General features: G+C 40.3%; 1 protein-coding gene across 3 annotated transcripts in view; it reads right to left on the bottom strand.

The window, feature by feature from the left end:
• KIAA1549L (KIAA1549 like) overlaps positions 1-22,193 on the bottom strand; it is a 311,480-nt gene that overhangs the window by 50,246 nt on the left and 239,041 nt on the right. For 2 of the 3 annotated variants that reach the window (XM_049780074.1, XM_049780076.1), the window contains 4 exons: positions 19,928-20,055; positions 11,408-11,583; positions 8,737-8,954; positions 2,546-2,675 (listed from right to left, as the gene is read on the bottom strand). In XM_049780074.1, coding sequence (XP_049636031.1) covers positions 2,546-2,675; positions 8,737-8,954; positions 11,408-11,583; positions 19,928-20,055 — 652 coding nt within the window. The remainder of the gene's footprint in view (positions 1-2,545; positions 2,676-8,736; positions 8,955-11,407; positions 11,584-19,927; positions 20,056-22,193) is intronic. The other variant, XM_049780075.1, reaches the window with a different exon arrangement.

Raw genomic sequence — 22,193 nt, 5'->3', positions numbered from 1 at the left:
ACCCGGCCCCATGCTCTGTGTCTTGAGTTGCTCATTTATACAACAGACACAATGAGAGTATCTATTTGATGAGTAATTGTATAGATTCAATTACAATACATACATAAACAAGTTTAGAATAGGAGAGGACAGGCTTTTTAGAGCATATAGAAACTGGTTACAGGAATGAGAGCTACTTTTTAGAGGATTAGAATAAAAGGCACATGAGGAGATACAGGAAGAAATTTCATTATTATAGTCAACTGGCTAAATTCTCAAAACAGTTTCCTAGATTATTTTATACTCATATATATATATATATTATTTGTGGTGGGCACACCTGGTTGTGCTCAGAGATTATACTCAGAGGCCATTTCTGGAAGGAGCTTGAGAGACCATATGAGTTGACAGGGATCAGATTAACCTTGGTAGCATCAGCCATATGCAGGGCAAGTGCCCTATCTGTGTACTATATCTCTCCAGCCCCAAATTTGCTTATAGTTTTAAAATAATGTATACTTATCTCAATCTTATCTCTCTTATCTTACTTATTCTCAATCTCTCTTCCTGTTTCTCTCACCTAATAGAACATCTAATAGAATAAAGTGTGTCTCTCCTACAATAAGTTTTAACTTTAGACATATTAGTGAGAGGTAAACAACCTCCTGTTAAAATAATTCCACAGGACATAGGGAATAGTTCAAAGGCAAAAGCAGCTGCCTTGTAATCATGACCCCATGAGTTTGATCCTCAACACCACCACATATGCACTGATGGCACTGCTAGTGACCTTACAAACTGGAATGCCTCAGGCCCAGACAGAGTACTACAGTCTCCGCTGCACAGCCAGATGTGTGTGAATGCCACAACTGCCTCTCTCAAGCATTTCACCAATGAGCAAAACAACTGAAAATATAGAGTGAGCATTCAGGCAGGAATTCAGGCCCAATGATTATATCTGCAAGCACCATAGCAACGCCTCCCCCAGTAAGCATTACACCCAGAAGTGCTCACTTTAGGCAAATACTACAACTAAAAAACTTTGATCTCAGGAAGCGCGTGTGTGAGCACACAACCACACATGTAAAGACCTTAGTTATCACAACAATAGCACAAAGAAAAACTGAAAGGTTTTTGTTTTCTCTCATTTAAAAAAACCCTCTATTGTTTTGGGTAATTAAGTATGAAGTAAATACTGAAAATCAAATCATAATAGTAAAATCAAGTTTGCAAAATTTATTTTTAAAACTTATAGGGGAACCTTTGGCTTATATTTGCAAATTGTAAAATATGGTCATCTAGAATCTCAAAGAAGCCTATTAATATCAATCTTGAAATAAATAAGAATCTTATTATCTCTGGTGACTGAAAAGAAGAAAAAGTTTTCCAAACTCTAAGAACCCAGAAAAAAAATTTACTTGTGGTAGAACAATTGAAAGTTTCAAATTTCTGATTTTTTAACCAGCTATCTGGTTATTGAGCTGGTGTCAGAGTTTGATAAGAGAATGATTTTTTATGAGGAGAAAAATTAACAGAATAATTTAATCTGGAAGAAAAATAAAAGCCTTGCCTAGAGCAGCTGGAGTTTTACAAAACTAAATCACCAAACTGTTTTATATAAAAATGACAGTAGCCCTTCCTGAGAGAGTGTATTTTTCTAACCTTCTAGTTAGTATGATTTATCTATGTAATCTATCTTAGTCATTTATCTAGAAATCTATCTAGCACCATTTTCAAAGGACAACGTCTCATATGATAACCAAGATATATCCAGACTGCTTGGTACAATACCTTTTATTACAAAGTTATTTTCACTTGTAATTAAAAATCATTCAAGAGGAAGAGAAAGAAACCTTCACAAAATCTAAGCATCTATGCATGACCATTTGAAATTCTGAGCAGGCTGAAGCACTCATACATATCTCATCCCAGCATTGTATGTGGGAGCTCATCAGTGCAAATACCTGAAACATAAGAGGGGGCACTGAGTCTGTAACTCATGACCAGATCTTGTGAGGAGTGAGAAAAATCTCTTGAAGTTGAGCTGATAACATGGAGCACATACCTGTTCTTCAACATCTGAAAGCAGCTAGTTTCTCTGTTGGACACCTCATTGTTTCTATGGCATATTGAGGAGTTATGAAACGAGGAATAAATCCAACACCTTAACAATGTTAAGGATTAAAAGAAGCTTGTGTTCCAGTGAGAGCTAATCTACATCTAGGGTTCCTACGGAGTTTCTATAAACAAAACAGCCAAAATTAAGCACTTATAGAATCTTCATGGAATCTGTTGATAATGTACTATCCATAAAAATCACTGCACTTAGAATTTGAGATCCTAAAAGGATCTATCGCTAAAAGCAGCAATTTGTTTCTCTGACACATTTCAAGTAATCTTACTGTGCAAAACAGGTAGGCCATAAGGAAAATGAAATACAAAACATGTTAGTACATTTTAAAATCCCACAAGTGCAGAGTGAATGAAAACATTCTGGGATGCTAAATATCCTCTTCACTTTCAGAGAAAAGTCAAGCTTGAATTTATGTCAGCCCATTAGACTTACATCATATCCGCTATTACGGATTCCACGCCGGGGTCGCTCCCGAGTGACCAGAAGGTCCATCTCCGTTTCCCCTGGACTCGGGCTGTTCAGAGACTGCCGGCTTCGGTAGACAGAGTTCTTCATCTGTTGCCTGAAGAAAATTCAACCACTGTTATGATGCAGCAAATGCCCTGACAGATGGAATTCTCCACTCATCCAAACAACAGAACCAACAGAGGGTTTGGATTTGCCTTGCAACTCTCAGAATTGATGGTATTTGTCATTCAGTATTAGGGGGTGGTGATGGGGGGCCCGAGGGTCAGAGAAAGAATGGAATAAAGATTTTTCCTCATTTGGTTGAAATATAATGCTATCACCATTTGGTTGAACTGTAAATGCTCTTTCATATGGAAACTAGGTTAAAAAACAATCAATTATAGCACTGCAACTTCATCTAAAATTCTGCTGATGACAGGGCCAGGGGCTCCTTTGATCCTCTAAAGACAATTGACACCAAGAACAACTTTCTTTGGTTGACTGTTGACTCAGCAACCTTCTGCTCCTTTGAATATTTCTGATTTTTCACAAAGGCTTCCATGATTTGCTAGTAAATCCTGTGGCTTAGTGGAATCCAAAATAATGTGAGTATTGATAGATAGTCTTCCTACCTTCCTAATAGTGGGTTCCCATCTAGGCTATGAAATAATCAACTGAGAAGTAAATTGTGCTCTTTCAGCCTTCATTCCTTCTGTTCATTCATCTTTCATCTACCTAACCATCCTTTATCAGTCCATCCACCCATTCCATATCTATCTACCCAATATTTACAGAGGGGCTACTATGTATCAAGCACTGTAGAGGAGGATTAGTGCTGATAGTAAGTTGGATAGACATGACCTCCCAGTCTGAGGGAGACAATTTACGTGACAATTTCAGAGAGTACTGAGAAAAATAGTTTAAGAAAAATAAGATATGATCGAACTAACTAGGAAGGGGAATACTTCCAATAGAATAGTTTGGGAAGACCTCTGTGAAGGGAGATATACTTTTCAGCTGAGATATAAATAAGTCACCCCTATGTTCAGATACTAATAAGTTCAGATGTCCCACTCTTTGACCCCTCTGGAAAATGCATACATGTGTCACCTTGTATTGTTACACTTGTCATGAGAAGAGTCCTTTTGAGGAGAAGGAAAGAAACAGCAACATAGGCTGTGCTTTTCTTCTTACTCAAAAGTAAGAGTAAAGGGGGGGGAGCTGGAGTGGTGATGAAAGCGGAAGGGCGTTTGCCTTGCATGCAGCTGACCTAGGACAAACAGCAGTTCAATGCCCCTGCGTCCCATATGGTCCCCTGAGCCAGGAGCAATTTCTGAGCACAGAGCCAGGAGTAATCCCTGAGCATCACCGAGTGTGGCTCAAAAACAACAACAACAAACAAATAACCCAGTGGGGACAGGTGATATGCATAATATCCTGCAGAGTGACACAGGTGGAATAAAAGTCAAACTACTTCCCTCCCATCCAATAATAAGTTTTCTCTGCCAGTAACTTGCTATTTAGAGTTTCTCAGAGAACAGCTAAAATTCTTGCTCCATGCTACTTCTATCCACTAAAGAGTTGAGATTAAGAGATTGCACTCTTTATTCCTAGGACCAAGAAGAAAATCAGAAACCTGGCTGGTACACATACCTTGTCACAATTGCAACCCAGTGAGCCAGAGGCATGACAGTCACAACCTGTTAGTCTAAAACAGACATCAGAACTCCCAAGGGAAACACTCCTCCTATAATTAGCCTTGCAGACACTATTAGACCTTCTTCCTCTTTGAAGTGTAGCTGTGGTCTCTGTTTCCTTGGTGTTCTTAAAAGGCTCCTTATGGTGAGAATACTATAATACTATGGGGGGCACCCTTCTTCCAGGTGAAGGCATGAGGCTCATATCAGACAATGATGGCATAACATCCTCATAATGAGTGAGTGAGCACCCTCATTCTCCCTATGACTGAAACCCTGTACTTTTGACAAAGCAATCGGGGAAAAAAAGACATTCTTTTTGCTACTAAGTTTTAGGATCTCTAGATCCTACTTGGAGTTTCTGGCAGCCAGTTTGTCATTATGAAGTAAGACTTTATATAAAAAGAGCCAGTAGAGTGAGAAGAGAAGATAAATATGGGAGGCACTGTAGGATCATTTTAATCTAACCACACCTAAAATCTGACCTTTCTATGACGTTCAATGATAAATGCTTTTTATTTAACTAGTTTGTGCTAATTTACCATCACTCACAACTCAAAGAACATTAACTAACGGGAGTGCAAACCTTATATTATAACCCATTTGCTGTCACTATCTGCAATTAGGGCTTCCTGGAGCAATAGAGCACAACTTGGTGAGACAGAATCTGTTCCGAAGGATTCACACTTAAAAGCAGACCCTAAAGAACTCCTCTTCTTGACCTAATTCTAAAAAAAAAGGCAGACTTTACAACTGCCGTGAAATTGCCAATTAGCCCAGTTAGAAAAGATTTACTAATAAGGGTGGTGGAGTAGTAAATACTAGGATTAGAACTGACTCTTAAGTTAGTTATTTTGGAAGTACTTAAAGTTCAACAGTGATAATTCTGTGTGAGCCCTTTTAAGAACCAACAATGAGTGCTTAGATTCTAAAGTATTATGCAATCTTCTTGTCCATCAAAGACCAACTTCAATGATGATACACAGCTTAAAGTCTTCTGTTTGACAAAGACCTCAATTGACCAGACCACCCATATCTGGTGTATGAGTTCCTATTTAGAAATAAATTGGGCCCTGGTAAAGAAATTACAGTCACAGTCTAATGGCAGGCCTTTATTTTGAGAAATTTTTGTTAGCCAATTCCATCATTGTGTGAGTGTTATAAATCATAATTATAGTACCCAAGATGATATAGACCAGTATTTTTTTAACCAGTGGCTATATGAATCCATGGACTCCAAGATATCTAAGAGGGTCAAAGGTAAAAATTGCATAAGTGGAGATGCTAGCACAAGACTAAGGGATAATTAGTAGGACAATAAGCTACAGAAAGGAAACAAGGTCAAAATTGATCCATAGTTGGAAAAGGTTGAAAATTGCTGAAATAGACTACAACACACTATGACTCTGCAGTCAACTCTATTGGGACCACTATCGCACATGTGCAATGTCATTGGCAAAAACTGTTAAGTATACAAGAGCCTTTATTGTGTTTAAGAAGAGAAAATGGGAGCCTGAAGAGATAGCATGGAGGTAAGGTATTTGCCTTGCATGCAGAAGGATGGTAATTCAAATCCTGACATCCCATATGGTCTCCCGAGCCTGCCAGGAGCGATTTCTGAGTATAGAGCCAGGAGTAACCCTTGAGCGCTGCTGGGTGTGACCCAAAAACCAAAAACCAAAAAAAAAAAAAAAAAAGCAGGGTATTACAAAAATGAGGATATTATGACTGGCAAAATAAAAAAAAAAAGCTGTAAAATCTCAGAAAAGATTTAGAATGAGTCAGTATTCAGAATCTAAACTCAGGCCTTTATTTAATGAATTTTAGGGCAAATTTCTGGTCCCAATGTTATGTCTTGACCACAGAATGATTTCCTGCTGATGTGTGCCAGGCGGAGGCAGGGTCATTAAGAGCAGAAATCAGGGAAACAGAAACTCAGAAACTGTGAATAGAAATTCTCACAAAGCTGTGAGCTTTGATAGCATAACCTACAGACAGCAGCCTCTGAAATTAATGGTCAGTACTGTGTCAAGAATAACACTGAGAACTTTACAGGTGGGGCCCACCCTCTTTATCTCTGCAATTCCCTCACCATCTCTGGGTTTGTGCCTCCTCCTATCTCACCTGATCTGCAACTACTCTGTTTTACCTTTTACTTTTGTTGGTTTTGAATCATTACATTATATCTTCAACAGATGTTACTCAAGTTGCCAATCCACTCCCAGGATAGCCAGCATCATTCAGTCTCAAGAGTCTGGCTCAATGCTAGCCATTCTGTGAGATTACATCTCAGTTTTGCTCATTCTCCTTATAAAAGCCCTAAAACTTGTATTGATTTCTCAAATTACTCCCAAACTAAGTTCCTCTCATGTGAACATGATCTTTAATTCACCAAGTGTTAGTAGGAAATTCAAGAAAAAAATCCCATGGCCATAAAATAAAAGATTACTAAAGTAAAAGTCCCAAATGCAAAGCAAAAAGACCCAGAAATCTCCAGCCTCCATATAAAATTCTTTCTGAGGCTGAAGAGAAAGAAGGGGGGAGGGATACAAAGAGAGACTGAGAGACAGACAGAGAGAGAGAAAGAGAGAGAGAGAGAGAGAGGCATAGATAGAGACAGAGGTACAGAGAGAGACAGAAAGAGTGCACTTTCTTTTCATATATATGACCTCTTAGTCTTGGTATTATTAGTGATCTCCTGATCACCAATAGATGTGACCGCTGAGCATAGAGCCAGGGGTCAGGAGTAGCCCCCTGAACTCCACTAGGTGTGACCTGAATCCCCTCCCTTCTCAAAACCTATCTCTTTTCTTCTCTCTCTTTTTTTTTTTTATAGTTGACCATACAGTGACATACTTGTTGCTCCCTGTCACCAAGCAAGTTTAGGCCAATACTCACTGTACCCAGCAAACTTACAAGCGGAATAAATAAAGCTCCAGTGTAGAATCTCCATTTTGTTTTACTGAAAATAAATGAACTAAATTACATTCATAACATTAGCACCACTGCCCATCTTGACTTTGTGGCTTCCATCTGATTCTGTTACATGGCTATTTTTCTTTTAACAAATACCCACCCAGGCCAAGGACTGTCCTGTCCCATCAGCCAGTAGACAGTAATCCTCTCATACAATGAGAAAATCCAGTGTGTGATGTACATAGGCTAGGGGATTGTTGACAAGGAAAATGTGTATTTGGAAGAGATGTCTCAAAATATGGAAATGAAATGCATACCGTGGAAGAGGGAGAGAATAAAGTGAAGGTGTTTTGCTTTTCTAGCCTATTCTCTTTACCCACTAGGCTGGATCATACTCTGCTTGGATAGCAATAAAACTGGAAAGTTAAGACTCCTGGGACTAACTTAGTACCATTCAACTTCTTTATTTGTCTGAATATTTATTTATTTGGGGGCTACACCTGGTAGTGCTCAGATATTATTTCTGGTGACACTTGAGGGACCACATGCTGTTCTGATTTGAAACAGGGCCAACTGTTTTAAGGCAAGTGTCTTACCAAAGAGACTATGTCTCCCACCCTGTCACCTTTTTAGACCATTATGCAAAACTTCACACTTGTGAATAATAAACTTTGTGGGCCAGAGCGATAGTGCAGCATTAGGGCATTTGTCTTGCATGTGGCTGACGCAGGATGGACTTGAGTTAGATCCCCCAGCATCCCATATGGTCCCCCCAAACCAGGGGTGATTTCTGAGTGCCTAGCCATGAGTAAGCCCTGGGCATTACAGGGTGTGACCCAAAGGTCAAAATAAATAGATAAATAAACTTTGGATATTGTTATATTTCCTGTCAGAACTTTTATGGAATTTATCATCAGAGGAGCAATCGAACTATATTGTCCACCACACATTGCTGAATGAATTGCACAAATGAATAAGGAAAAGTACACAGAGCAATAATAATAATATTCAGCATCTTACCCTTGCTCAATACAAAGTATCTGATAATAAATGTCAAATAAAGGAGCATATTTATGATTTAAAAAGATGAATCGAGTATAGCATGGTGTTCTGCAGCTATGCTGCACCTACTTACTGAAGCTGAATGAACAGGTGAGGCATATGATTTGCTTTTCTTATGCAAGAGAACTATAAAAATCATTGAAAAAGATAATGTCCCTTGATCTGGAAGTCATATAACTTAGTAGGTAATAATTATATATTCTCCCAGCTCTGAAACAGCTATTGGTTTGAAAAATATCATTAGCTGAAGGACAATTATGGCTGTTTGGCCAAATATATTTTTTAAGGGTCCAATTTTATTCTCTTCCAGACTTATTATGAAGTAAAAACCGGCCCTGACCACAAGGTCCAGATCAGCAGACTGCAGAATGACAGTCCTGAGAGAGTAGATCAAGAGATATACTTTGTGTATAAAGTCAACTGTGTTTCCCAAGGCACCCTCTGCACACCCTCCTTCCACCCTTGTTCAATGATCTGCAGTGAGTCCCCAGGGGTTTGCACCTGTTTTTAGCCTCCGTGTATGGGGCACACAGTTCTGGGTCTGGATCCAAAACATGCTCCATTTCCTTGGGGGCTTTATCGTACATCTTTTTTCGCTCTGTCTGTGCTTTGTTTGCCTCCACTGGGGGGAAGTCATAATACCCCTTCCTTTTGGCTTTCAGGCGCAACTTGTTCCGATAATGCTCGATGTCCGACTTCTGCTTCAAGGCTTTATTCACCTAGGGAGAGAGATAAACAATCTCAGGCCCACACGCAGACCATACAACAATCTGTCAATCATGATTCCTGGAAGAACTATTCTAGGCTTCCCCTAGGCTATCCTGAGCTTCTTAGGTCCTATTTCCAGTTCAGCCCATAGCACTGGGTCTTGGGCACCATGGGAATGTTGTTCTCACCTAAGACTTTCCACAGGACTTCTCTTCCCTCATTCCCTGAGCTCTCTTTACCAGTAAGACATAGTCACTTCCAAGAAACACTGGGGAAGTATCTTCTTTAAGAGTCAATTAAAACTCTCACACTCACCCCAGATAGAAGCCTAAGCAGAGAATTAAATACCAAGTAGAATCCTAGATAGAATCCTGGAACACACACACACACACACACACACACACACACACACACACACACACACACACACACACTTAGTAGGAAAGCCAGTGAAGTCCTGGTCTGTCTATAGATTAATCAAACTATTGCATACATAATAATTTCCTGGCTTTTACAATTTATAATTTACTCTATGGTTTGTAAAATGCTAACATTAAGAGGTGATGAGGAAAGTCTGTCAATAAACTCCGTAGTGATTGCAATCCTTTTTTAAGTCCAAAAGTATTTCAAAATAACAGGTTTTAAAAGTCACAATGTAATTATTCATTGAAGTATTATTTATAATAATCAAAACCATGGGTTGGGGAGATAAAGCAGATAGTAAGGTGCCTGCCTTGTACATGGCTGGCCCTGGCTTGAATCCCTGGCATCACCTATGGTCCTATGAGCATGGCCAGGAGTAAACCTTGAACACTGTGGAGTACTACCTGCCACATACATATAGACACAAAATCAAACCCAAAACTAAAATTAAAAAAAAATTCCCAAAAGGTATCAACAGTATTAAATTATTTTTCTAATCCATAGTATACCTTTCTAATAAATCAAATCATTAACCAAAGGTCAGAAAAGACAGGACCTACACACAAATGTTTAATATATAAGGTTCGGAGTGGTTTTTTTTTTATATTTTTTGGTTTTTGGTTCATACCCAGTGGTGCTCAGGGATTACTTCCAGCTCTGTGCTCAGAAATCGCTCCTGGCAGGCATGGGGGATCATATGGGATGCCAGGATTCAAACCACCATCCGTTATGGATCGTCTGCTTGCAAGGCAAACACCTTACTGCTGTGCTATCTCTCTGGCTCCCAGAGTTGTTTATATAGAGTGAGATTCATAAGTACACATGAGTTCAATCAAAATATTGAAGAGAAGGTGCAAAATGAAAAAAAAAACTATGTTAGGATAGTGAAATTATAATGATTCATCTCTCATTCTTTGAACCTTCTGTGTTGTTATGTTTTCCCTAAGACAATCTTTAAAATAATGGCCTATAATTCATAAAGGCAAGATTTATGGCTTTGGAGTTATGCTGTTTTTTCACTGAAATAAGTTACCCATAAAAGAAAAAGGAGAAAATTATAAGACAATCTGCTTCAAATGCCACAAGAAAGCAAATTACAGAGAACAGTTCAGGGCTCTTTTCCAATCCAAATGCCAACAAGGGCCATTCCATGAACTACCAAAATGGAACAAGGATCCATTTTTGGACAGGAAAAAATGTTCCTTTGTTCTCCTTTTGTGACAATTTTATACTTCTTAAAGGTTGTGTGTGTGTGTATGTGTGTGTGTGTGTGTGTGCTTTATAAAAGAATTTTCATGGTAATTTTAATTTATTTATTAGGGTTTACAAAGTGGATTTACTTCCTTAGATTTAGATTTACTGATCTCTGTGCTGAGAATAACTGGTTTCCAAGGACATACTCCCTAATTATCCTGAGATCTTCTTTACTATTTCTCCATCTTCCTTAGCAGTTTGTCCATCCAACCACCATCCATCCATCCATCCACATTTATTTATCCACTTTTTCTTTTGCGAGATCATCATTTTTTAGTATATGTTAGAAACTCTTTTTAAACTTTTAACATCATGATATCTGTTGATGCACTCCTAGAACTAGATAAAAGAATGTTTAGAACATTTTCTTTTCAAATGATATATGACCCATATCCTTGTCCTCAGGACACTGTCTTCTCCAATTTCCTCCCAGCTAAGGCCCCTCACATTCCCACCTCAACTGACATGCCATTATTAACAATTTAGAAATACTATTATGAGAGGGGATGATGAAGTATTTCTATAGTCTCTTCTTATCTACAGTTTTGAAGATGTCCCCATCTAGGCTTGCTAATGAAGATAGAAAAATGCTCTGAAAACAGCACCCAACCATTTGATTTCGGGTAACAACATCCTGCTGCATTCCACTGAGACGTGTGAAAATGACCATCAGAATTGGGTACACCTGAAGGCGACTGGCACTCAATTCCCAGGTATGGCTGTGGAGTCCGTATCTCTGAGGCCTGGCTCTGTGGGGTACTCTCCCCCGAAGCTCTCAGGGGCTCACCTCACCGTTGAGGACTGCAGGCTCTTGGCTCCTGTCTGAGGGGGGATGCACCACGGGGAGGGCGGTGGGTTTTACTGCAATGAGCTGCACCGATCCAGAAGTCACATCAAAGGGCTCAGTAGTCGCCTTGCCATTGTCAAAACGAACCACTCCTTCCTCATCATCACTGGCTGGCACTGAAGCACATAAACACATATTACATTTATGGTGAGGGAGCCCCATCCAGGGAGGAAATCTGTAAGGTGCACAGCTTAGAAGACGTTGTTTTATTCTAAATGACCCAGAACAAGAGTCTGGGGATCACCACTGCTCCAGGATTCTTCTAAAGGTAAGGTTGATGTATTCTCCAACGAATGCAGCTTAGCTTTCTTTCATTTGTTTGAAACAAAGAAAGGCTGCGAAATAACTACCAGAAAAACGAATCAAAAGCTATGGACAACTCCCCTAATTAAATAGTGATTGCCACCTACACTGCAGTTAAATTAATACTCCCTTTTGACAGATAGTTCTGCCGTGATTGCCAAAAGACTCCAGCTTGCCTTGTGCTTCCACAACTAAGCTGACAGAAGTTTCAGGGCCAGTGGAAGCTTACTGATTTACAGATTCTTAAGGAATTTTCCCAGTATGAAACCCCAAGAATGACATTTTATTGAGCATGGCTCTGCAAGAAATAAATTAAGCCTGTTGAAACAACTAAGCTGGTAGGCAATGTAGGAGCACAAAATAGGTTTTCTATAAAATATGAATGCAGTCGAAGAGTATTCATCTTTCCTCCTTTCTGCTCAAGAGATTGGGATGTTATTTAAGTTATTGAGAAGCACCAGGTTGTAACATTCTGTTACTTACCATAATCACAGGAGATTTGTCAAATTAAACAGAGAAAATTGTTATTTTACCAAGTAGCTAAAACATATCAGAGTCCAACAATGGGTTCGAATAGGAGTATTTTTGGGAGTATTTAATTGCAAATAGCAAGCCACCAAGCAACTGATGATAGAGGAGACTTTCTAATTAGATGTATTACCAGATCCTATATCTTTTTAGAATGAAAAAATATTTTTTAGAATTTATAGTTGGTCATTACTTATCTCCAACTGGAAAACTTCAATGAAAGCCATTTAAAATAATCAGCCTCCAAGATGGCACCCAGGACTTCTCCTTCTGACATTCACTGCTACACCGAATAGGACTGTTCAAGAAACAAGTGCAGAGATGATGTCTGACTTCAGACATAACTGAACACATCCCAACTGTTCAGAGTCAATTCTGTTCATTTAATCTGCCTCACTATTGACTCTAGATTATAAACTCCATCATTTTTGCCTATAATTGTAAAGACTGATATCCATTACCATTAACACATCCCACATGTGACTTTCTATGTGGATTTGTCAAATGAATGAAGAAATGACTGAAATTTCTTGATTTGGAAAAGAAGATGTTATTAGCACCTGCAGAACAGGTAAACATAAAGAAGTTAAGACTGTGCTATTAGGAAATCATTCTAAGGGACAAGAGATGGTATTTACAGTTTTTTCTTCTTCTGAGCTATAACGTGTCACCCTTCCACCCCATTCCCACCCATGCACAGGTGTCATGGAGAAGTATGACCATAATAAGATAGGAAGGGACATTTTGTAAATTGTATAAATTATTCTTGTTTTTTCATTTGCACTCTTGACGGTCAAATTCAAATGTGTATAATAACTCCTCAAGGTTCTTTTAAGAGAAACATAGTTATCCTTTTCCTAAAAAACACTGTATGAAAATGAAAAGGCATCAAATATTACATCAAATATTAATACCTTCAAATATTGTTTGAGTAGAAAAAGCTTGTGGGAATATTTAATGAGCAATTAGTCCCTAAAGATAAAAGCATGGGAGAAAGAAAGGATCACAATTAAAATAAGGGAATGTCCTAGATACCATCTCAACATCACAGTAAAAGCAACCCAAAGCCTGTCCAGATCTAATGGTGTCATAGTCGCAACTCAGACTTTAACTTCTATAAAACAGGTTGAAAAGGGAGATTTTATTTTCTCGTGTCTGCTTGGCATGCAGAGAACCCCCTCATTTGAGGCAGATAACACTCTCCAACAAAGCATGCTCTTTCTGGGATTTTCATTAAAATTCAACAAAAAATAATCTGACTAGAGACTTGCCCTCTGGGGTTGCTTATCAAATAATAAGCAACTCTTCATCTTACTGGGAAGGCAGAGAAAGAATACAGACAAAATCTGGTTTTGAACTCAAATCTCTGACAAATCCTTCAGAACCCCTGTCAAATGAGTAGACATGCTGATTCTTAGCTTCCTCATGCCCCATCTCCCAGGAAGCCAGGTCTGCAGAATCTGAGCTCTGGTTCGGACAATTTAAAGGAAGTTGCTCGCTAAAGGCTCAGGAGGTTGACTATAAAATACACGTTTGTTTATTTTGGTTTTTGAGTTACACCCAGCGGCACTCAGAAATTACTCCTGGCTCTGTGCTCAGAAATCACTCCCAGCAGGCTCCAGGAACCAGATGGGATGCCAGGATTAGAACCATTTGCCCATATGGGATGCCAGTATTCATCTGTCTGGGGTCGGCTTCATGCAAGGCAAATGCCCTACAGCTGTGCTCTTTCTCTGGCCCCACAAATATGTGTCTATGTCCTCACCTTGGACACAAGTTTAACCCTTTCCTGGCAAACATTCTCAAGAAACACTGATTTTAGTGTTGGCACTTACATTGCTGTATTTAGTTGAGAAATTTCGGATGTGTTTGCTTTTAGAGTCCTAGCCCATCTAGTTTCCACACCTCCCCATTCCCTTTAAAACTGTTTCGATAGCTATGATAACAAATGAGGCCACTGAGCTGCAGGGTCACACCAGTCATGTTCTAGTGTGAGAATGATGGTATCTTTTCCTTTAAATTTCTTCTTTCTGGAAGAAAGGTGAAAGTACAGGTGAGAAGGTAGATAGTTTAAGATGCTTGCTTTGCACAAAGTGGACCAGGTTTGATCCCCAGCAGCATACTGTCATCTGAGCATGCCAGGAATGATCCTGGAGGACAGAGTCAAGAATTATTTCTGGGGGCCGGGCGGTGGCGCTAAAGGTAGGTGCCTGCCTTCCCTGCGTTAGCCTTGGACGGACCCGCGGTTCGATCCCCCGGCGTCCCATATGGTCCCCCAAGCCAGGAGCGACTTCTGAGCGCATAGCCAGGAGTAACCCCTGAGCGTCACCGGGTGTGGCCCAAAAACCAAAACCAAAAAAAAAAAAAAAAAAAAAAAAGAATTATTTCTGAACCTGCTGGGTATAGGCCTCAAACAAACAAAACAAAAACAAACAAAAATAATTAAATGGTGGGACCGGAGCAGTGGCACAGGCTGTAGGGTGTTTGCCTTGCACAAGCTAACCTAGGACAGATGGCAGTTTGATCCCAGGCGTCCCGTATGGCCCCCCAAACCAGGAGCAATTGCTAAGTGCACAGCCAGGAGTAACCCCTGAGCATCACTGGATGTGGAACAAAACCCCCCAAAATTAAATGGTATAAAAATTAAATAATATTTGGGATCAAGTGAAGTCTTTTAAGTCTTTCCACAAAATGGGAAAATAGAACTAGCCTAGTGAAAAACAAGATGCCTGAAACATTATCACCATTTATTAACCATAGTAAACCAATCGTAGCTTCTGAGCCATAATAGAATACCACAGTATCAGATTTTATTTTTTTACCAAAAGAAGAATCTAGTGTCAGAAGCCATATCATACAATAAGATACTTTGTGCAAGTTGCCAATTAAATGACTATTTTTTGTTTTCTTCACAATTCCATCCAGTGTTATTTTCTTCCGTCCTTCTTTCCTCCCTTCCTTTGGCTCATAGTACTATCTATTAAAAATATTCCATTGATCGCTTTTTGTAAGATGACAGTAGGAGGATAAAATGGAACCCTTCCTTGGATTAAAACCAAAAGGGCAAAAGCGGTTTCCACTGAATATCCAGCAGAGATTTCTCATGTGTTTTGACATCTTTGAAATTTTACATTAATAATTTGGTCAGATTGTTTTGGCTTTTGAGGTCTTATTGGGGAAGTTGTATTTCGTTTTCGGGACCATGTTTGCTGGTGTCAGGGCCAACTCCTGGCTCTATACTCAGGGATCAATCCTGGTGGTGCTCAAAAGACAATACTTGGTACTGGGCATTGAACTCAGGGCAGCCACATACAAAGCAAGTGCCTTGCCTGCTGTACTCGCTCCAGCTCTGACCCTATCCTTTTTATTTGAAAACTTTAAATTGAAGCTCATTGAAAAGAAACCTGTGGTGAAGCAAAGCAACCAACCGTAAAAATGACTGAGTTTGCTCTTGGCAAGAATAAATGCAATCAAACACTTTAAAGCCAGAAATGGGTGAGGATTTTTTAAAATAAAACAAATAAAAACTTCAACTTGGTCCAGTAACTGCATTTTATTCATGTGGTTGTTATTTCTAAACCTGATTTTTAAACATGGACCATGACCTAAACAGAAAAAGGAGGCAGGCAGAAAGGGTGAAAGGCCAGGAAAAAGGATGGGAAAGTCAATAGGAGCATTTAGAGCAGGTGATTTTCAAACCAGCCTGGGGTGGGGGCTAATGGGATCCAAAGCTGACCCCCTTCCTTCCTCTTTTATGTGCTAAAAATAGGGGCATACAAAAGGCATTGCCTTCAACATGTGTATTGCTATTGAATTCCCATAACTTTATGCAACATGGTGTCCCTTCTCTTTTTCCACAAAATTTAAAAGGAATTAAGAAAAAGTAAAAATTAAAAAAGGGTGGCTGGAGCAGTGGCACAAAGGGTAGGGCATCTGCCTTGACAGACCTCAGTTCAACCCCCCCCCCCCCATCCCATATGGTACCCTAAGCCAGGAGCAATTGCTGAGTGCATAGTCAGGAGTAACCCTTGAGCATCACTAGGTGTGGCCCAAAAATCCAAAAAAAAAAAACAAAAAAAAAACACCAAACAACAACAACAAAAAAACAAAAATTAAAAAAGGGACTTGTCTGATGTTTGCAATTTGAAGGAGGTGACAATTCCTCTCTAGGAGAAATTACGTAGTTATATTATTGGGAGGACTCCCAAGCCAAACTCAGGAAACCCAAGGGTTGGGCCATGCCCAGTAGTGCTTGGAGACCTGCAGGGCTACACTTGGGGACTATAAGGCACTGGAAATCAAACATGGGCTGGGTGCATGTTTGACATGCTTCTTAACTGCTGTCCTTCCTCTGACCCCACCTAGATACATTCTTTTGGCTTTGATTAGGATAAGGCAGAGCTACATGAATATCTTGTATGGATGAGTTGCCCACAGCTCTGGCAGGAATGGTACTTGGTTACTAGACTGGACATTCCTTGATTTTTACCACCTTTCTCATTGTCATATTAAAACACACACCTGTTAATCTTCTCTGCATTTATGACACATATGACATATACCCACTGCATGTTTTGCTCTGCCTACTCATTTACTCATTGCTTCCCCTCAAAAACACACGAGTTTCCTAAAAAAAAACTATGATGTGAGTAGAGTCCATTTTATCACTCTAACTCTACTCTAAATAAAACCAGGCTCACTCCCACATGGCCACCCCTGAAGCTTGCTCCACAGCTTGTGCTGGTCAGACATGCTTCCCAATTCAAATTGTTTTCTTGCCAATAGTTCCTTTTCCCTACCCAGTTGATTCTGCAGGTTTTTCTTTGTTTGTTTTTGGGTCACACCCAGCAGCGCTCAGGGGTTACTCCATGCTCAGAAATCACTCCCAACAGGCTTGGGGGACCAAATGGGATGCTAGGATTCGAACCAATGACCTTCTGCATGAAAGGTAAACACCTTATCTCCATGCTATCTCTTTGGCCCTGTTTCTGCAATTTTTAAATGACTGTGAGAGGAGTCTTTGTGTTGCACATTTTTAAACAAGGAAAAGGACATAGAATAATATACTGTACATTGATCTCACTGTTTAAGATAAAGCAAAACAATACAATAAAGAAAAAATGAGGGGCCGGGCGGTGGCGCTCGAGGTAAGGTGCCTGCCTTATCTGCGCTAGCCTAGGAGACGGACCGCGGTTCGATCCCCCGGCGTCCCATATGGTCCCCCAAGCCAGGAGCGACTTCTGAGCGCATAGCCAGGAGTAACCCCTGAGCGTCACCGGGTGTGGCCCAAAAAAAAACAAAATCAAAAAAAAAAAAAAAAAGAAAAAATGAGTGTATCTTTTATACACATAGTTTAAAAGCCTAAGAAAAACCCAGACTGAGTTATTGCATGATGTTGAAGGACTCGGGTGAGTCCTGGGCATTTGATGGAGAATTGACTTTGACTTAACTTTGTATTTCCAAAAAGTATAGAAGAGAGGAAGGATAGAAAGAGGCAGGAAGAAAATGGAGGAGAACTGGGAGGAAGGAATTAAGGGTAAGAAGGGCCTCTTAGTTAGGCAGTAATGGCATGTAAAAATAATCTTTCCCTCTAGTGACACTGTCCACTATCATGTCACCTTGCTCCCTCATGCCCCTGACTGAGGAGAAGAAAGTGGTAAGAGGCCCCCTTCCTAAATCAACTCCTCTGGCCTTGTGTCATGTGCTTGACTGGCAGACAGCTGATTGGCAGGTTTCTTACTGGTGCCAGATAGGCCATTTATTCAGGCAAAACCCTCATATCACCTTCAACTATGGTATGGAAACTACCAGGTATATGAAATTCAGCAGAAATAAAAACTCAAGAGTCTAATTGGTATGACAGCTTAAGCAAATACACTTCATAATGACTGGAAATGAAAATGGGTACCACATTTTTCTTGCAGAAGACAGATCCATTGCACCATACTTATTTTCTACACTTTTTACTTTGAGGGTCAAAAAATATATAACTTTTGAAAACAAACAAAAAATACTCTGGGCTAGAGAGAGGAGAGTTAAATGAACCAAGATTATGCTTTGCATGTAGGAGACCAAGATTCAGTCTGTGGCACCACATGGTCTCCTAAGCACATAGTTCCCCGTGCACAGAACTGGAATTAGCTCCTGAGAAACACTGGGTATGGCCCCCAAACAAATAAAACAAAATATCTTCCCACCAGCTGCCTGGGAGAGTCCCTCAACCATACATCTGCACATTCTTAATCAGAGTGCCAGATTATTTTGGTGTGGAGGGAGATACACCCAGTGGTGTTAAAGATATACTTCTGGATCTGTGCTCCAGGATTATTTTTGGTGGGCTTGAGGGACCTATAGGATATAAGGAGTCACACCCAAGTCGTCAAAAGTCAAGGCAAGACCAATGTCTTACCCATTGTACTATTTCTCTGGCCCTCAGAATGTTAGATTATTTGGCTTTCCTCCAGTCTAGTCTGTAGGGTCTCCACTGACAAACATTAGAAATCCATAAAGATATTTTCCTGATCTGAATGACTACAGTGTATACTCAAATTCTGGCTCCAGGACCACATGTGGAAGCACCTTGTGTCATATGCTTGACTGGTAGATAGCTGATTAGCAGGATTTCTTACTGGTGAAGTGAGGATGAGAACAAAGTGGCGTAGAGAGATGGAGAATAGACCATGGCATCACACTGATGTGCTTTCTACATGGTGCCACCACCTCACAAAGTTACCCTGACTCATAAATAGTCCCCAAATCCCAAGATTTACAGGGAGAAAAAAGATCTATGTGAGAAAGAAGTAAATCCATTCAGTATCCCTGAAAAACCAAAGTATAGCCTAGAAGCAAAGGCTGATTTTAACGAAAACAGATTGATCACTGTGTTCTTTTTCAAAGAGAGGTAGCTTTGCAATCCCTGCACTCATAAGCACAGGCTGAACCCCTGAAACTGATCAGGGGAGTCAGAGCAAGGAAATGAAGGGCCTCTCTAAGACAAGCTGCATTTAGAAGACCAACTACCATAATGAGCCCAGAGCTGGAAAGCTTGCCCATTCACTCAGAGGTAAGAAAAATGATTAAGCAAATGCCAGTTCCTTTTGCAGAGGGGTTTTCAAAAGCGAGGTCAAATTCCATAAGGATTGGGCATAGAGAAAGTATTTGTCACAGTTACAAATACAGTCCAAAGGGGCCGGAGAGATAGCATGGAGGTAAGGCGTTTGTCTTTCATGCTGAAGGATGATGGTTCGAATCCCGACATCCCATATGGTCCCCTGTGCCTGCCAGGGGGAAATTTCTGAGCATAGAGCCAGGAGTAACCCCTGAGCACTGCTGGGTATGACCCAAAAACCAACCAATCAACCAACCAACGAACCAAACAAACAAAAAAACAAATACAGTCCAAAGAGTAAGATAGGTAGTTCCTCAGGAGGAAAATAGGAGAGTTCTGGCCTATCTAGGACATGACCAAGAGAGGGACTGGTGAAGAGTGGTGTGGTGGGTATTGACCCTTGGCATGCATTCCCTTAGCATATGGTGTGTGTGTGGGCACTTGGCATATTTATGGGGATATAAGCATGTGCAGGTCAGGCGTGGGTTCAGGGCTAGTGCTTGGCAGGGAAGGTGTCTCACCATTTCTCTTCCGGGCCTCCTCCTTTGTCACTTTCTGCTGTACCATTCCATTCTGGGGCGAGCGCCTCCCTGTGCTGGGCTTCCCTGATTCATTGCTGAGAACAGAGCCATTCTCACTGGGCGACCTGCTGAGGTAACCATAGCAACAGGGAAATGGTAAGTCTCAACTAGAGCAGCTTCCTCAAGGTTATTTCACTTGCAGTTCATGTCTAGAGCCTCCCATTCTGATTTTATCCACAAAGAAGAAATGCAACAGGGGATAAAACACACACACACATACACACACACACACACACACACACACACACACACACACAATCAGGCATAGGTTAAGCAGCTGGTTATTCTGAAGCTATCTAACAGCATTGAGACAGCCTGCAGAAAAGTTCACAGGGCAAGGCCCTTGGTTCCCATCTCCCTTTCATGAATCCCCAGTGAAATAAGGAAACAAGGGCAATAGAGATTGTAGAGCATATTCTTTTTAAACACAATACTTTGAGGGTTTTTTCCACCTTGATTTTGTTTGGGGGCCACATCAGCGGTGCTCAGAGCTTACTCCTGGGCTCTGCACTCAGGGCTTACTTCTGGTGGTCCTTAGAAGACATTATGGAATGCTGGAATCAAACCCAGATCAGCTGTCATGCAAGGCAATCATCCTACTGTATTGCTTTGGCCCCTAAAACACAGCACTTTGGATAATGTAATAGTGTTTGATTTGTATGTAATCTTCAGAGACATGCAAAAGAAAAACCCACAATTCTCTCTGATCATTCTTTTTACAGAATATACTTTATCACTCATCATTAACTCTTTCTCTCCCTCCCCTGCCCTCCCCCCCCCTCTCTCTCTCTCTCTCTCACACACACACACACACACACACACACACACACACACACACACACACACACACATTTTTTAACTGCCCTTACTGATAACCACTTCTATTTGCAACTACCAGTTGGGGCTATTTATTCATTCAGGAAATACTTTGTGCACTGACTCTGTGCCAGTATTGTGCCAAATATATCAGTATAGAGATATAAAATCATCAGTCGTGCTTTCCAATAGTTCCTCACATACTACCTACTGAGAACTGTGCTGAATGCTTTAAGATCTGTTAATGGATCATTATGGCAGTCAATCAGCAATTGATTTGGTGGTTGTCACCCTGATTTGACATGAGGAGATGAAATGTTTTCTCCAAGGCAGAATTGGGAAGAGGCAACTCAGAACTAAAAGTCAGGGACCCCCTGCAGGGAAGGATTTTTTTTTTTAAATGTGTGTTAGACTAGTATTTTTCAACCTTTTTGTGCAAAGGCACACTTTTTTCATGAAAAAAAAAATCACGAGACACACTACGATTAGAAAATGTTTAAAAATTTTATATATAGCCTATATTGACTATATATAAAGTAATTCTCTTGAATAGGAATCAGTTGTTTTAAAATTACTTTATTATGAAATAATCTAATGATTGATTTATTTGTGAACCGAAGCTGCATGTTACGAATAACATTGGAATTTTTTCCACTGTACACCAGACAATATCTTCCAGCACACTAGTGTGCCATGGCACAGTGGTTGAAAAAACGCTGTTAGACAATGCGAATGAATGAGGAAAGTAGAAAGCCTGTTTTGACTTCCCTCACTCATTGACATTGTCTAACCCATATTAAAAAAAAAATCCCTAAGTAGAAAGCCTGTTTCAAGGGGCCAGAGGGTGGCGCAAGTGGTAAGGCGTTTTGCCTTTTACGAAGCTAGGGTAGACCGCGGTTTGATACCCGGCATCCCATATGGTCCCCCAAGCCAAGACAGGAGCGATTTCTGAGAGCATAGCCAAGATTAACCCCTGAGCGTCACCAGATGTGACCCAAAAAGCATAAAGAACAACAACAACAACAACAACAAAAGCCTGTTTTAAATATAGGTGGGTGGGGGAAGAGGAGGAAGGAGATGGAGGTATCAGTGATAGAAATGTTGCACTGGTGAAGGGGGGTATTCTTTTTATGATTGAGCCCCAACTACAATCATGTTTGTAATCACAGTGTTTAAATAAAGATATTATTAAAAAATAAATAAAATGTGTGTTAGAACACTTCCTCTCAACAGTCAATCAATAGCCTTTACCTGGAACATTCAATTCTCCTTACCCAGGCCAGGGTAGAGTATGATCTTTCACAACTCTGGGAAATGGGTTCCTTGCTGACATTAGTGCTGTCCAGGTCCAGATCTTACCAGCTTGTGAGTGAGTTGGGCATAATGACCA

Source organism: Suncus etruscus, chromosome 9 (assembly GCF_024139225.1).
Source record: "Suncus etruscus isolate mSunEtr1 chromosome 9, mSunEtr1.pri.cur, whole genome shotgun sequence".
Lineage (NCBI taxonomy): Eukaryota > Metazoa > Chordata > Mammalia > Eulipotyphla > Soricidae > Suncus > Suncus etruscus.
Note: the sequence above shows the minus strand (reverse complement) of the source record. Positions and strands in the feature narration are given on the sequence as shown.